This window comes from Protopterus annectens, chromosome 6.part1 (assembly GCF_019279795.1).
Source record: "Protopterus annectens isolate FY-2018-M chromosome 6.part1, PAN1.0, whole genome shotgun sequence".
Lineage (NCBI taxonomy): Eukaryota > Metazoa > Chordata > Ceratodontiformes > Protopteridae > Protopterus > Protopterus annectens.
Genome location: NC_056738.1, coordinates 353,359,693 through 353,376,478, shown reverse-complemented (window position 1 = coordinate 353,376,478; position 16,786 = coordinate 353,359,693). Strand labels below are relative to the sequence as shown.

The following is a 16,786-nucleotide window of genomic DNA, read 5'->3' as shown; positions in this document are numbered from 1 at the left end:
GTCTTGGGCTATGACCAATCCTTGTAACACAACGAAAAGCTCTGTGCTGTATGGATAAACAGCAGAGTCATGACAACTGGTTTACAAGGATTCCGCCCTCTTCTCCCTTAATTTGGTACACTTGTCTTAGAAATTTAATTGTTTTCATTAGTTTAATGTATTAAAGACCTACGAGTACTATGTGACAGGAAAAAAGTTGCATGCTTACCATAATGATAGCTTCAGTTGATCCTTTGTATATTGCAATACTGTGGACTAGTAACCAAAAGCGCACTCTCTTTGGTAACATTTTCATTACTGTAAGCTTGAGTTTCTTCCTTCCTCCCATAATGTTTTGCTTCTCTCCAGACTACGTATGACTGCTGTAGGTTTGTACAACAAAGAGGATGTTGTAACAGAGCTAACATGAACCAAAAGCCTCTCATTCTATCTCCAGAAAACTGCATAGGTGACAAATTTGGATGGGGATTTGATGGGGGATATATTACAGTATATGGACAAAGATCAAGAGGAGCTGTCATGCTAAATATACAGCTTTCATACCTGAATTGATCCATTCCATATACTGTAATATGTTGGATAACAGAATGGGTTGTCTTAAGATAATATGCCCCACACGATAATGGCACCAAAGTTTGCCTTAGATCTTGATATGATTTACAGTTTACAGTGTTTAGCAAAGCTATACAAACAGGACCATGTTGCTGCTGCACATGTCATTCACTGAAAAAGACGGTCAAGGTTGCTATGAAACTTAATGAATGACCTTTCAATGTGAGCACTAAGGTTTTGTGACTACTAATACAACAAAACATAATACAGTTAAATAGCCAACTGGACAGTTTTATTTTAATCAGTCACTTACCAAGTCTATTATGGGCAAAGGAAGCAAAAAGATGGTCATAATGCCTCAAATCTTTTGAGTGATCTAGATACAGTAGAGAGTCGATTATCCAAACTAATTGGGACCTAGGGTAGTTCAGATAATCAAGCTGTTTGGATAATCAAACGTATAAATGAACTGGATAAAAAACTGGGTACAGTCTAACCACAAAAGGACTTGGTTATATACTAGACATGGATAACCTAGCCACTCAGCTGCTTAATGAAACTGTCTGCCAAAATGTTGCTAAGTAACTGGCACACACAACATGAATACACAGAACTTTTATTCTTGGACGTTTGTGGTCATCACAGATCTTCTCTTAACATTCAAAGCTCATTACCTTCAACCAGCGACACCACTTATCGTTCTTTCACTACCAAAGTTAAGAAAAAGAAGTTATGTACCTACCGTAACATTCCATGTTTGTTGTCCTTCATCTCGCCTTCCTTCTTGCTGGTAGTGTTCGGAGCCAATCCTCGGCTCTGACTCGGCCAACTTACCATAGCTCGAGAGAGTTTTACTGGCTCGAGGCTACCCCTTATCCTAACATGCCTAGCAGCGGCTACCCAGTCCTCATTTGTAATAGCCCACACTAGACATATATAGTAAAAACTATTTTTTTTACTAAGCTCTTATACATCAAAGTAGGAAGGAAAGAGGAAAAAGAATGTATGGTTAACTAACCTGGTATGTCAGCAGGAAACAGCCAGTGTAACCAATAAAGAACTCCTCTCAAACCTCCAGGAAGGGGAAGGAAGGGGGGATGCAAAGAGGAAGGTGAGATGAAGGACAACAAACATGGAACATTATGGTAGGCACATAACTTCTTTATGTTATGTTGTTCCATCTCACCTTCATTCTTGCTGGTTGGAACTGCGTCCCCAGCACCTGGTTCTTGGGTGGCTCACTGGAACAAACTCCTCAGGACCATGGAACCAAAGGATGCCCTATTCCGGGAGACCACATCGACTTTGCAATGAGAGATAAAGGTAGGAGGATTTGCCCATGTTGCTGCTGCACAGACGGAATCTAAAGGCAATTTGGCTTGGAAGACAACAGAGGTGGCTAAGGCCCTGGTTGAATGTCTTTTACACAAACCATATGAATAAGCGATTGTGTCTGACAGCCATTTTGATAAAGTCACTTTAGAAACTGGATAACCTTGCTTATTGTCAGCAAAGGATATGAACAATTGGTCTGATTTTCTGAAGTCTTTGGTCCTGTGAAAATAAAAACATAATTGTCTATGAACATCCAATTGGTGTAATCTATACTCTGCCTTGTTACCATAGTTGGGGAAGAACACAGGAAGCTCAATGGATTGATTTAAGTTATACTCAGAACAAACCTTTGGCAAGAAAGGATTGGTCCTTAGAGAGACTCTATCTTTGTGAAAAATTAGACACGGTGGGCGAATAGACAAAGCATGTAATTCAGTAACCTGTAAAATGAATGTCCAAAAACCCAACAGTGCAAAGTCCACAAATAAGGCGCCAGGAACTGCTTTATAAAACTTTTATTCCACGAACAATTCACAGATTTTTCATCAGAATCTGCCATATTATATATCCCTTTATATAATTTCTGATGTCATTCTTTAATTAGTAAAACAATTTACATTTAAAATAGCTCCCATTTGACAATACCTACTAAAATATTTCTAAAATGTAATTCAGAACATTCATTAAAACACTCCATTTTAATAAAATGAAGTATTATAGTCCATAATGGGACTATAATAGTTCATTTTATTAAAATGGAGTGTTTTAATGAATGTTCTGAATTACATTTTAGAAATATTTTAGTAGGTATTGCATTGGTTGGTATGTGCAAGACAGTCAAATGGGAGCTATTTTTTTAAATGTAAATTTTTTACTAATTAAAGAATGACATCAGAAATGGGTAGGGTATATAAAGGGGAGGAAAATGTAATACGGCAGATTCTGATGAAATCCCCAGGAGGGGATGAAAGTGCTCAATCTGTGAATTGTTCGTGGAATAAAAGTTTTTATAAAGCAGTTCCTGGCATTGACAGTGCTTTTTTAGCCTTTAATTCAGTAACCTGTCTAGCTGAGGTTATAGCAACCAAGAGGATGGTTTTCCAAGATAGAAACTTCAAGGGGCAAGATGCTGCTGGTTCAAAAGGAGGCAGAACCATCAAAGCTAAAACCAAGTTTAGGTCCAGAGGGGGGGGGGTCTCTTACCGGGGGCCGTAAAAGTGTTGTACCTCGTAAGAATGCTCTGCACAACTTAAGGGACATAATGTTAGAATCCAAGTCTCCTACATAAAAATTGGAGATGGCAGCTAGTTGGACCCTAATAGTAGCTGCAGCTGCCCCTTTTTCAAAGGTTTTGGCCAGAAAGTCAAGAATCTTGTGAACAGGAGCCGTAAAAGGATCAATGTTATTATTCTTGGCCCAATAAGAGAACATCTTCCATTTGCTAGTGTAAATCCTCCTGGAAGTGGGCTTGTGGGAGGACACTAGAATGTGTTGTACAGCAGGGGAAATGTTTGGAAGCCTGGCTAAGACTGGAAGAGGAGTAACCGAGCAGTCAGCTTGAGAGTATGAAGGAATGGGTGAAGCCCGCCTGACTGATGCATCAGGAGGTCCGGAACTGGGTCCAGTATACAAGGCTCCAGCTGAAGGTGATGGCGAAGAAACGGAAACCATATCTGCCAAGGCCAGTAAGGAGCAACAAAGATGAGATTGCAACCTAACGATTTTGCTTTCTGAAGTACCTTTGGAATGAGAGGGAAAGATGGAAAAGCATATAGCAGTCCCGGAGGCCAATCGTGAACACGTGCATCCCTGGGTGACTGTCCTGGAGGGGCAACTAGAGCGAAGTAGCTGCTGCATTTGTTGTTTAGGGGAGTGGAAAAAAAGACCGCAGCAAGGCTGGCCCCATTTGCGGAAAATCAAGTTCACAACTTCTTGCTTCAGGGACTACTCGTGAGGCACGAGGATAGCCCTGCTGAGCCTGTCCACTATCACATTGGATTTTCCGGGAATGTGCGTTGCAATCAGAAAACACTGGGAAGACATTGCCCATTGCCATACTCGAAGTGCCTCCCAACACAAGAGGCAAGATCTGGTTCCGCCCTGCTTGTTGATGTACCATACCACTGACATATTTTCTGTCTGGATTGCAATGGTCCCGGTAGGTAGAGTCTTGAAGTGCTTGCATCGCCAGAAGCACCACTCATCTCTAGAACACTGATATGCAAATGGTACTCGTGAGGTTGCCACGTTCCTTGGACAGTCCTTCCCAGATAATCCCCCCCCCCCATCTGGGAAGAGTCTGTGGTCACTGTGGCTACCGGATGCAGGTCTAGAAAGTGTCTGCCCAGTCACCTGGGGGGAGACAAGCCACCATAGTAGGTCCTTTTTGCAAGATTCCATGATCAAGATCATGTGCGACATTGGCAAATCCTGGAAAGACCACTGAGCGAAAAGAAGCTACTGTAGAATCCGCATGTGGAAGCATGCTAAATGAAGTAAGTGTAATAGCTGCAGCCATTGAGCCCAGTACTTGTAAGATTTGTCTTGTCTGAACTCTCGTCTTCTTTATGAGAAAGGAAACTTGCTGACAAATAGCCGACACCCTGTCTTGAGGCAGTCTTGCTATTAGGCGTCTTGTATCTAAATCTGCCCCTATATAAAAGGTAATAGACTGACAAGGCAACGAGGCAGATTTTTCGTAGTTTATGGTGATGCCTAACTGGAAACAAGTTTGGATTGTGCAGTCCCCATGCTTTGATCAGTTGATGCTCGGTGGTAGCAGTGAGGATCCAGTCATCTAGATATGGAAACACCTGGAATCCTAGATGCCTCAGGTTAGCCGTGACCACTGCCATACACTTGGTGAACACCTTGAGGGCTGTGGTGAGACCAAAGGGCAGGGCCCTGAACCGATAATGACTGGCTCTCAGCCAGAAGAGTAGGAATCTCCTGGATTGCCTGTCCATTTTTAAATGGTAGTACGCATCCTGGAGATCTATGGAGCACATCCAATTGTCTTGACCCAAGAAGGGAAGAATGGACTACAGTGTTACCATCTGGAACTTTGCCTTTTTTGCCAATTGGTTTAGCTTGCTGAGATCCAAGATTGGTCTCCAGTCCCCTGTCTTTTTTGGAACTAAAAAGAACCTTGAGTAAGTTCCGGATCCGATTTGGTCTGTGGGGACTTACTGGATGGCTCTCTTTTCTAGCAATCTTTGAACCCCTAGGATTGCATGACCCAAAGACTGGTTGGAACATCTGGGATAGAATGTTTCTCTTTTGAGGGGAACTGAGAAAAGGGAATTTTGTAACCCCTGGATATTATCGACAGTACCCATGTTTCCCTCGTGATTGACTGCCAGGCTGCTAGGTACAGTGACAGTCTGCCCTCGACTGCCTCCAGAGGTGGACAGCCGGGCCTCCCTTCAGGAGTGTTGGAAGGGCCTAGCAGAGAAAGTATCTCTGTCGCCCTACTGCTGCGGACCCCCTCTGCCTCGAGGGCCGGCATCTTCCATTCTTGTTTCCTCCTCTGCCCTGGGGGGAAAAAAATCAGCACGCGTGTCAGGCGACGATCCCTGGGATTTTTGGAACCACATTTTTCCACTCTTCTGACCTTAAGGATAGGGTCTAGATGGAGTGAAAAAACAGACTCCTATGGCACAGAGAGTCTTGCCATCCTATTCACACCTGGTGAGAGTCTCTTTTACCTGAGGCCCGAACAAGGACGAGCCATCAAAGGAGGTGTTGGTAAATAAAGACTTAAAAGGTTCCGCAAGGCGCATCCAGGAGTGTCTACATAAAGCTACTCCGGTACCTGCTGCTCTACTCGCTCCATGTGACGCAGAAGAAATGAGCCTCATGGAGGAGTTAACCATGGAGGTCAAGGTCGCAAGCTGGGAAGCTGCCCTGTTCACAACTCCCTCAGCTGTAGGATCTTACAGGGTATCTCCTAGCTCCTTCAGGAGATCCCTCTGAAGTCATGAAAAGTGTGACAAGTAATTCAACAACCTGAGAGTAAAGGTCGCTGAAGAAAACATATGCTTCCCATACCTGTCCATCGTACGAGACTCTTTGTTCGGCGGATGGGCAGATGAAGTCTCCGCAAGTTCTTTCTTGGTGGCTGCTGCCACCACCATGGCATCAACAGGGACCCCTTTGGATAGGAAAGACTTATCTTCTGGAACTATAATAAATGTGTTAGTTCTCCACGGAACTGGTTCCTTGGTCTCTGGAGCGCTCCACGTCTTTCGACTCACTACAGACAAAAAAGGGTCGAAAGGCAGAGACACCCAAGAGGTGGAGGGTCGGGAACCAAATGCGTCCAGGTAGACAGACTCGTCCTCAGAAGGGGCTAGGGACTTTCAGCCACCCCTCTAAGAATTTCCAAGATGTCTGAAAAGGAAACATCTTCAGAGGAGGACCCTTCAGACTCATCCAAGTCTGTATCCGAAGTGATAGACTCAGGGGAGTCTAGATGCTTCCTCTTGCACTTCTTCTTCTGAGGGACCTCCTCCGAATGTTCGGGGGAGGTTTCGGAAGAAGTGGGGTCACCCAGTGGGGCATCCTGGGGCACAGGTTCCCTATGCTTGGCAGGAGGGACAAAGGCAGGCACAAGCACCGAGGGAGAAGGAGCCAATGGAGCAGAGAGTGGAACAGTCTCAGGAGACAGCACACTCAATCACCTCGAAGGCACCGTGGTCCCAAGTCATAGGTGCCGCCAGCTCCGAAGAGCCCAGAGATGTCCTTTGAACTGGGAGTGATGGCTCTGAGGCTAGTGTAGGAGCAGAGCTCACCTGCATGAAAGCTCCGAGAGGGAGAGCAGGATCGGATAAGTGTCCGATGCCACTTCCCCCCTCGGAGCCAGCAAGAGCTTCGGCGCCCAGATCCCTTGACGGACTGAGACATAGAGGAGATCGGAGCAGTCATCGAACCGATAAGGGAGAAGAAACCAGAGTCGACGGTTCCACCACCACGACCTCCATGCAATCTGGCTCCGAACTCAAGAGAATTGGAGGAGGAATCGATGGAGAAGCTGGGAGGGCCGAAGGAGCCAAATCTTTATGGGCTAGGCACGAAAGTAATTTAGCAAGTGCCTGTGACTTGAAGAGCCTATTGACCACTCTCTCCACATCGTGATCCAAAAGTCTGGAGGACTGAGAGGAGTGTAAAGAGGACCGGTGACTGCTCGCTCCAGGTTGCGGCAGAGGCGATTGCGAAGCAGAGTATACTGGCTCCAAAGAAGGACACCTTGATCTCTTATGGGTCCGGACTGGCTCCGAGGACTCAGATGGAGCCGCCGGAGACTTAGTTTTGTCGGAGCCAATGCTAGAAGCCAACAGAGCCAAAGGCTTCTCAGAGATTTTTATCTGTTCCGAACTCAGAACTGATGGCTTGGAGTGTTTCTCAGACACTTTGGCTAGCTGAGGACCCTAAGATGAGGAATCTTGGGGATTCTGCAGGAGGCCACGTAAAATAAGCTTATTCTTTCTCTCCTACAGGACTTGAACTGAAAGCGTGACAGATCGAGCAAGAGTCCTGCAGTAGTTGAAAAGCCCCTAAACAATAAAAGCAACTTGTGTGCCCTTCCATAAGGGACATTTTGTGGCAACACGAGTCTGATTTTTTAAACCCAGAGGGTTTTGACTCTTTAGACATAGTAAACACTAGTCAGGAAAATTTTCACAGAGAAAAACAGAAAACTATCATTAACAGCCCAACAACAAGAAACCACAAACAGGCTGGCAACAAAAAAGGAAGAACCTTATTATTATTTTTTTTTATTTAAGGGAAGAAAGAAGGGGGAGAGCCTCTAACTTAAATCGTGACTCCCTGATGGGAGAGCTTCTAACTTAAATGGCAACCCAGAAAAGGGTGAGGAAAGGGAAGAACCCTCTAATTTAAATGGGCTCTAAGGAGAAAGCAAGGCCTGAAGAGAAAAGACGACGGCCAAAAACACCACAACAAGCAGAGAAAGGGGTCGTTAGACTAACAGGGGATGTATGATACACTCTCTAACGAGTGAATATAACCACTAAATATTAGAAAAAGTAGCAATAACCAGAAAAAAACACAAAGTACTTAGCTTGAGCCAGTAGTAGCAATCTCGACTCTGCAAGTGGCAAATGAGATCTGGGTAGCTGCTGCTAGGCATGTTAGGATAAGGGGTAGCCTCGGGCCAGTAGATAGCTCTCGAGCTATAGTAAATCGGCCAAGTTGGAGCCAAAGACTGGCTCTGAACCCAACCAGCAAGAACAAAGGCGAGATGGGACAACATAACATCAACAGTTACAGAACAGAATTTTTTTCCTGATATGGGTAAAGTTCCTGTAGTCTGACATAGCAGAACAGCAGCACTTTCTGTCAGAATTCAGATTCCAACCACAACTGTACTTTTAGGGAAAATGGTGATACTCACACCTAAAAACTCAATACATGTCAGTTATATTGTTACCTGTCACTAACTACCACTCACCTCATTTGAGAGCCACAGGTATCTCAGTGTGCAGGATGCAATTAACTCGGAAGATCAGCACCACTCAGAAAGGCTGTGACAGATGGTCTATACAGACCTGAAGCCCAGCCATTGGAGTCAGTGAATTCAAGAGCACCGAAGACATGCTGCAAACTCTTAAAAGCACTGGTGCTTCTACTGGCCGATATAAATCGGTAATAAGAACTTTCACATTCTGGAGAACAAAGGTTGAGGTTTTATGATAATGACCAATATACTCAGCAAATACTGAAAAGGTGCCAAGTGGTTGAAAATAAAAGCATCAGGCATAGCTAACCATAATCAGAAAAAAAATGATCAGGAACAGGAAATAGAATGCATTTGTGTAACATACAGTAGTTCTTGTTGAACTGCAATCTCCATATTGGGTTGGCATCTTGCAAGTGTCACTAGTAGAACAGTCTTACTAAAGCGAGAGAAATTGCAGTACAGCTACACTTTCCTCCATTTTGTGTGTGTCTATGTATGTATGTGTGTGTGTGTATATATATATATATATATATATATATATATATATATATATTTATAGTAAAAAGTCCCAAAAAGGAGAGCAATAATCCAAGCACAAAGGCACAGTAGTTGTAGTTAAATGAACACTAGAGTTCTAAAAAACAAACCACAAATTTATTAAGACGTTAACGCTTTCACGGACCATACATTCCGCTTCATCAGACGTTGCATTTCAAAAGATTTTACCAAAGGTTTTATACAGCCAAGGAAACTGTTCTCAAACAATTACCTAATTAATAACAATTAAAACAATTAATATAATTAATAGTACACAACTCTTTGTTAAACTTATAGAATTAAGGCAAAAAATACTAACATTGTAAATATAAATAAAAATGGACCTAAAAACAGAAAATACAAAGTACATCTTATCTAAGACGTCTAGCGTTCAAGATGGGTTTTAATGTAACTACATCATTTAACCCATGTCCCCTATGTGCTGCCAACCTAAATATCCATCTGACTTCAGCACTCTCAGTATCATTCACAATATTCCCTTTTCGTATGTTGTCATATTGTATATGCAGAATTTGAAACAAAAAAACATGATCACTACCATTCAATAGAACATGTTTAGCAATTGCATTGTAGGTTTCTGGTCTATGAATACTGTAAAGACGGTCCCTAATGCGTTCCCTAAGCGATCTGTTGGTCTTACCAACATAAAAATGAAAAGAAGTGGTACAATGAGCAACATATACAATGTTTCTGGTGGCACAAGTTCCACTATTCCTTAATTCCCATAGGTGACCACTATCTGGGTGCCTAAAAAATCTACATTGATCAATATAAATACACTGAGGACATGTGCCACATTGCTTAGTCCCATTATTAAAGGATTGATTATTTCTATTCCTACCATCGCCCTTAGAGCCACCATAACACAATTGTTGTTTCAAATTTCTACAGTTTTTATATGTATAGGTGGGATACACACACACACACACACACACACACACACACACACACACACATATATATATACATACACACACACACACACACACACACACACACACATATATATATATATACACACACACACACACACACACACACACACACACACACGCACGCTATGTATATGGGTCTACTTCACTTTGCCGAAAACTCATTTGGTAGAATTTCACAGAGACCAAATCACCGAAAACCCATTTGACAGAAAGCTTACAATGCTGCATTTCAACATACTACATTTTATTTGTGTAGGGTACTCTAAGGGATTTAAAAGGTATATGTCCTTTTCCCCACTGTAGTGCACTCCTGCAGTTAGTATATACAGTTAAGGGGGGTGTGAGGGGATTAGAGGGTGTGGTAGGCATAGTTTGGTTTTATATTGCCCAGTTTCTGTTAAGAGGGTAAGCAAGTGGCTTTTAAGTCCTGCAAAGAGTTAGTCATTGGTGTAAGTATGCATGTGGTGTTGTTGTTGTGTCTTTCGGCTTTTCCCAGTTAGGGGTCGCCACAGCGGAACTCCGGTCCACTAATGATTGGCAGTATATTTTTACGTGCCGAGTTGCCGGCCCTGATGCACAACCTTCAATGAAGGTACGCCCATTCACTCATGTCTCCACACAGAAGACGCTCTAGCAGAGAATCGAACAGGACAACTTCTTTCTGTGAGGCGACAACGCTACTGCAGCACCATCACCGTAGTTGTAAGTATGCATGTGTATGGTATAAAATGTAGTATTTTGAAATGCAGCATTGAAAGCTTTCAGTGAAATAAGTTTTGTTGATTTGAACTTTCGACGATTTAGTCTCGGTGAAATAAATTCTACCAAATGAGTTTTCGGCAAAGTGAAGTAAACACACACACACACACACACACACACACACACACACACACACACACACACACACACACAAAAACACTTACTTGTTGTAGATGTTAAATTTCATGAAATGGAAGCAGCAACCAATGTTAAAATTCTGTGAAGCAGCAACGAACGTTAAATTCTGCATGGTATGCATGTACAGACGCAACGCTTAGGAAGGCTGCGTTTGGATAATCGACACTTTACTGTAAAAGCAGAGTTGCCTGTGAACATTCTAGCAATGTAATCTGAACTTGCCTTTGTTAGAGGATTAAGGAAAAAATACTGAAAGATTAACTGAGTGATCAAGATAAAGCCTGGCAGGTGCTTTTGGCATAAATGATGGATCAGTCCCAACTACTACCCTATCTTTGTGAAAAAATGAAGTATGGTGGCTTTGAAGAGACAGAGAGAGAGAAACAAAGAGCAAGAGAGTGTAGCATCAAAAGTCTTCTAGCTGAGGTGATTGCCACTAGAGAAAGTGTTCCATGACCAATATTTAAGATCAACTTTGGCTGAAGGTTAAGGTGGAGGGGCTTTGTCTTTATGCAGTGGGCAATGACCTAGATAAGACTCCTCTTAAAAAGGCTTCAGAGGTACGTTGACAGGCCAAAGATAAGTGGCTAATGACTTTATAATAAGCAAAAATAGCCACCAAATGAACTCTTAACAGTGGAGAAACTTGAGCCTTGATCAAACAGTTCTGCTAAAAAGTGAAGGATAAAGCAACAGGAGACATACTGGTGTCTAGTCCTGGCTATAAATCCCATAATAAAAACTTAAACCACTTGTTCATATGTTCATAGGTTCATACTAGGCTATCTGCCCTGGGGCAATTATAAGCCTAGCCCGATTCTGTATGGCTTACGCCACCCCTTGATTTGAGTATACTGTGCCCTTTTTAAGGTTTAGTTTACTGTGCCTCTGTCTAATAGTGAAACGGGAGTAATCCCTGGGACAAACCTACGATCCCCCATCCACTTATCGAGATTCTTCTTGAAGAGATTCAGTGAGGTGCTCTGCCTCACATGAACTGGAATTCTATTCCAGAGCGAAGGGAGCCTCTGGGTTATGAACCTGTCCCTCCAGCAAGTTCTATTTATTTCTGTGCTGAGGTTCAAGTCCCTCGAGCGTGTGGCTCTAAGGGATTTAGATTTACTGAGGTGGAGCATGTCCATTAATTCTGGATTTGACATAGCTTTGTATGTCACGCATAGATCGCCTCGAAGTAGGCGGTATGCAACTGAGTAGAGCTGGAGTTTTTTTAACCGAGCAGCATATGGCATCTGTTTGAGACCCTTGATCCTCTTGGTGAGATACTTTTGGGGTCTTTCTAACTGCTGTAGGTGTTGGGTACGGTACATCCCAAAAGGGGCATTGTATTCTATGATGGGCCTGATGAGGGATGAATAAAGGGGCACGATTACCTCTCTTGATCTAGATGTGAAACCCTTCGTGATAAGGTGGGCTATGTAGAAGGTCTTTCTAACCACTTTGGCAATGTGGTTTTCAAAGGAGAGATTGCTATCAACTTGGGTCCCCAGGTCCCTAATAACTTTCTCTGTAGTTAATGGGTTTCCGCCTATGCGGTAATTTGTGGGCACATTGTTTTTGCCAAAGGGTATGACTATACATTTTTTGGCATTTTGCTTTAAACCATGGCGCTGGCACCAATTATCTGTCTCTGTGAGACCTTTTTGAAGGATGTTTGTGTCAGCTGGAGAGTTGATTATGGCGCCCAGTTTGCAGTCGTCTGCGAACTTGGTGAGCCATAGTCCTCCCACGTTTGCCTGTACCTCGGAGAAGTATATACCGAACAAGAGTGGTCCCAGGACAGAGCCCTGTGGGACGCCACTTGTGACCGGTTTCGAGTCTGACATGGCTCCAGCAACTCTCACTCTGTGGGTTCTGTCTTTGAGCCAGTTTGCGACCCATCTTGTGACATAGGGGTTTATATTTAAGCTGGATAGCTTATCTATGATGCCCGAGTGGGGTATTGTAACCTTGCTTCCCTTTATACATTTTTCTAGTGGAAGTTCTCTATGAAGCTAGCAACGACTGGACCACCCCGGGTGGGTGATCTGGGTCTTTGGCCATTACTGGAAGTGGAGAAACCATGTGGTTAGTTTGAGGGAATGAATGTCCAGGCGAGGATTGCCAGATGAGTGTAACAGGAGTTACAGAAGGATGGATCTCCTTGTGAAATGATTCCAAAGCAGATGAAATCAAACTTGTCAGGGCCAAAATGGAGCTATGAAACTAACTTTGGCTCTGCACAGTCTTGTTTTCTGGAAGAATACCATCAACATCAGTACAGATGGGAATGCATAAATAAATCCCGGTAGTCAAGGGAGGGCAAGAGAATCTCTGGGAGTCTGATTCTGAGGAGGTATTAGGAAAAAGTGACAGCATTTGGTCTTGGAAAGTGAAGTGTAGACTTTTTTTTATTACTAATATTTCCTCACACACAGTTAGACTTGGGCCTGCCTACCATATGCCTCTGCTTTCCAAGGCCATGAAAAATTTTGATTTTTTAACTTAAGATGGAAAACTGATACACCGTACAACTGTTTTTCTTCGGTCTTTTGTAACAAGTTTATTTATTTTTACTAATGACACAGTCACATGAACTGAAAACTGCTTTAGATATTCTGGGCAGACTGAACTTTAAACTGAAATTCACCACAAACAGAATCAATGGTTTGACTCACCATGGTTTAGCAAAAGTGTGAAGTTACCTACTGCACAACTACACAGGGGTTAAAAGGGAAGCAAGGTTACAGACTCCTCAGTTCCAATGAACACGCACCAAAATGGCTGTTGCTATTACTTCTGCTTACAGTGGCTGCGAAAGAAAAGCCTTCTATGTTGAAAACTGGCGTAAGAGTGAAAAAAGTACTTGAAAATTGTCACAGCCTTGCATTTCTTTTAAGCTTGGACAAGTCTTTTAACAAAGTAGCTCCTTCCATCCCCTTGGACACAGTAAACAGAAAGACCAACTATGTCACGCTACCAATCATACACGGGAAAACAGTCTTCACTACTAACATGGGCAAGGGCCTCATGCTTAAAAGAGATTGGTAGCAAATTTGAAAACAGTACAGAAATTCATAAACAAAAACATACTATGGAGAGTCACCTTTACAGGTGCTGCTTTCACTACAAAATTAAATAAATAAATTACAAACATTATACTTACCAGCATTTGCTTTGTAGGCATAAAATCTGCACTGTCCCGTACCCTCTCAAAGATCCTCTGCAGTGTAGGACTAATGAAGTCAACATCTAAAATACAGAGGAAAAATAATGTTGGATTCAAATGCCGTTCACAGAACATATGTCATGCCTGACTTCACCCTTTGCTCACTACAGAGCCTGGCATAACACTTCTATTCAAATATTTTTATAAAGGCAAATGTGTTCTGAATCCTACGCAAAGTTTAATAAGCTATACATACTGAAATTGAAGTTATGCTATTTATGTGAAATTGTAAATGAGTGGTCACTCAGTTTACATCTTGCTGATTCCAGTTAAGCTTCTCAAAATAATCTGCTCTTCTAAGTGACAATACTCAAATCTCTTTCTCTAATTAGATCAGCCACTATCCTCCCTCTGTCACAGTTCCATCACACACACACACACCACACCCTATCATCTATCCAAAAGTAATGTTCCTTACAAACAGTCCTAGTCCCAACCTTTCTTTCCTAATTACTTTACCTTTCATCTTAAACGCAACAATCCTTGCACAGTTCCTCTACTACTAATCATACTACTAATATATCATACTATATTTTATCATCAACCACATCTCCCCCTTTTTAATTTTACCACAATTAAGCTGCCTTTTCTTCTATTATTTTAATTGCTAGAAACTGCAGGTAATATTACAGCATGTTTTGCAATTTTCTCTCTCTCTTTGGTATATACAAGTCTGTTTATGTCTAAAGAATGTTCTATATTGTATATACCTATGTAAGCTTTTCCTCTCATGTATGTACACAACTATATTTTGTACTTCTGATATCATGTAACTATTTTATGTGCATGTCAAAACTGGTGTTAAACGTAGCACTTTTCTCCTCAGGCCTCCATTGAGAAAGGGATTTTTCCCAGCTGGACTTTCCTGGTAAATGAAAATAAATAAATAAATAAGTATACACCGAATAAATCTCCCCAGGCTATACTTTCAAACGTGGATATGGAGAAGCACCATTTAAGTTTAATGAAAGAAAAGGAGCTGATGCTTGTTTTGACTTTTAAACAAGGATACAGAACTGATCCACATAAACATTTTTTTTCAGACTCCGCATGCCAGCATTTTCTGGTAAAATGATTTGCTCACAATCACACAGAAGGCTGCTTTATATATCTAACCTTTTCAAAGTCACTTGCTCAAATAGCTTGCAAATTTATAGACAATAGTGGAGACAGACTACTTGAAAAGAATGCGGACTTATAACTGAAGGTATGGCAAATCTGAATACCTTCTGCCCACAACCGTTTCAAATCTATATGTAACTGAAAATGACCCCAATATCATAACTTTGTAACAGTAAAAAGAAGTTATGTCCTTACCATAACGTTCCATGTAGAGTGTTCATCTCGCCTTTGTTCTTACACACGGGTTCGGAGCCGATCCTCGGCTCTGAGTCGGCCGAATTGCAAAGCTCTGAATCTCAGAGAAGCTCGAGACCAGCCCATATCCCACAATCCTCCCTGCCATTACTCAGATCTAGTTTGCAAACAAACCAGACCAAAAGATCCAACACCTCCGGTGCTAGAAGTATGCACTCTCTTCAGCCATTCAGAGACACTCTCTCACCATAGCAATAACTAATGGTCTAAACATATATCCCATGATACACGGGACCACATACCCCGGAAGGGGTCAAGACACGTCGATCAGACTCTAATCCTACCAGTTCTTCCAAACACGTGGAGAGGGAAAGGAAGGGAATGTAAGAACAAAGGCGAGATGAGCACTCTACATGGAACGTTATGGTAAGGACATAACTTCTTTATGTAAGAGTGTTCAATCTCGCTGTTTGTTCTTACACACCGGTAGCGTCCCTAGCTCCGTCACCCCGAGTGACTCATGGAAGAACATTCCTAAGCACAGTAGAACCAAATGATGTCCTGTCCTTGGAGACTTTGTCCACTCTATAATGAGTGATGAAAGTATGTGGCTGAGACCACGTGGCTGCTGCACAAATAGTGTCCAAAGGCAAACGAGCTGCATGAGCTAAGGAAGTGGAGATGGATCTGGTAGAATGGGCCTTAGGTTTGGTGGGTAAGGATTGATTTGATTTAAAGTATACAAAGGTTATACAGTCAGCAAGCCATTTAGATAATGTATGTTTAGTAATTGCCATGCCCTTTTTATTGTCTGCAAATGCGACGAAGAGCTGATCCGTTTTCCTGTAAGCTTTGGTCCTATCCAAATAAAATCTTAATTGCCTGTGAACATCCAACTTGTGCAACATATACTCCAGTTTGTTAGTATGGTTCTTGAAAAAGGTAGGGATTCTATAGACTGGTTAATATTCATAACTGAGCATACTTTTGGAAGGAAAGATGGATTTGTACGCAAAGAGACCCTGTCTGGGTGGAATATCAAGTAAGGTGGTCTGACCGATAATGCTTGCAACTCTGATACTCTACGAGCTGAGGTCACGGCGACGAGGAACAGCGTCTTCCATGATAAGAACTTTAAGAGACATGAAGAAGCAGGTTCAAAAGGTGGCAACATGAGTTGCAACAGCAACAAATTCAGGCTCCATGGAAAGAAAGGTTTTCTGACAGGCGGTCTAAGATGGAAGGTTCCTTTCATAAAGGCCTTACAAAGTCTGTGAGACAATGGGAGAACCTTCCTCACCAATATGGAAGTTTGATATGGCCGCCAACTGTACTCTTAGCGTGGAAGTAGAAGCTCTTTCGTGAAAAAGGATAGATAAGAATTCTAAAATTTTATGTAGAGGAGCTACCAAGGGGTCAAAGTTTTGGCTAGATACCCAATATACAAAGCGTTTCCACTTACTCATATAGAGTTTAGTAGTGGAA

At 42.3% G+C, this 16,786-nt stretch overlaps 1 protein-coding gene across 2 annotated transcripts in view; it reads right to left on the bottom strand.

Annotated features, from left to right (window-relative positions):
- The window catches only part of LOC122805553 (atypical kinase COQ8A, mitochondrial-like), a 768,588-nt gene that overhangs the window by 508,621 nt on the left and 243,181 nt on the right, over positions 1-16,786 (bottom strand). For both annotated transcript variants that reach the window (XM_044075768.1, XM_044075766.1), the window contains exon 7: positions 13,922-14,007. In XM_044075768.1, the coding sequence (XP_043931703.1) occupies positions 13,922-14,007 (86 nt within the window). The remainder of the gene's footprint in view (positions 1-13,921; positions 14,008-16,786) is intronic.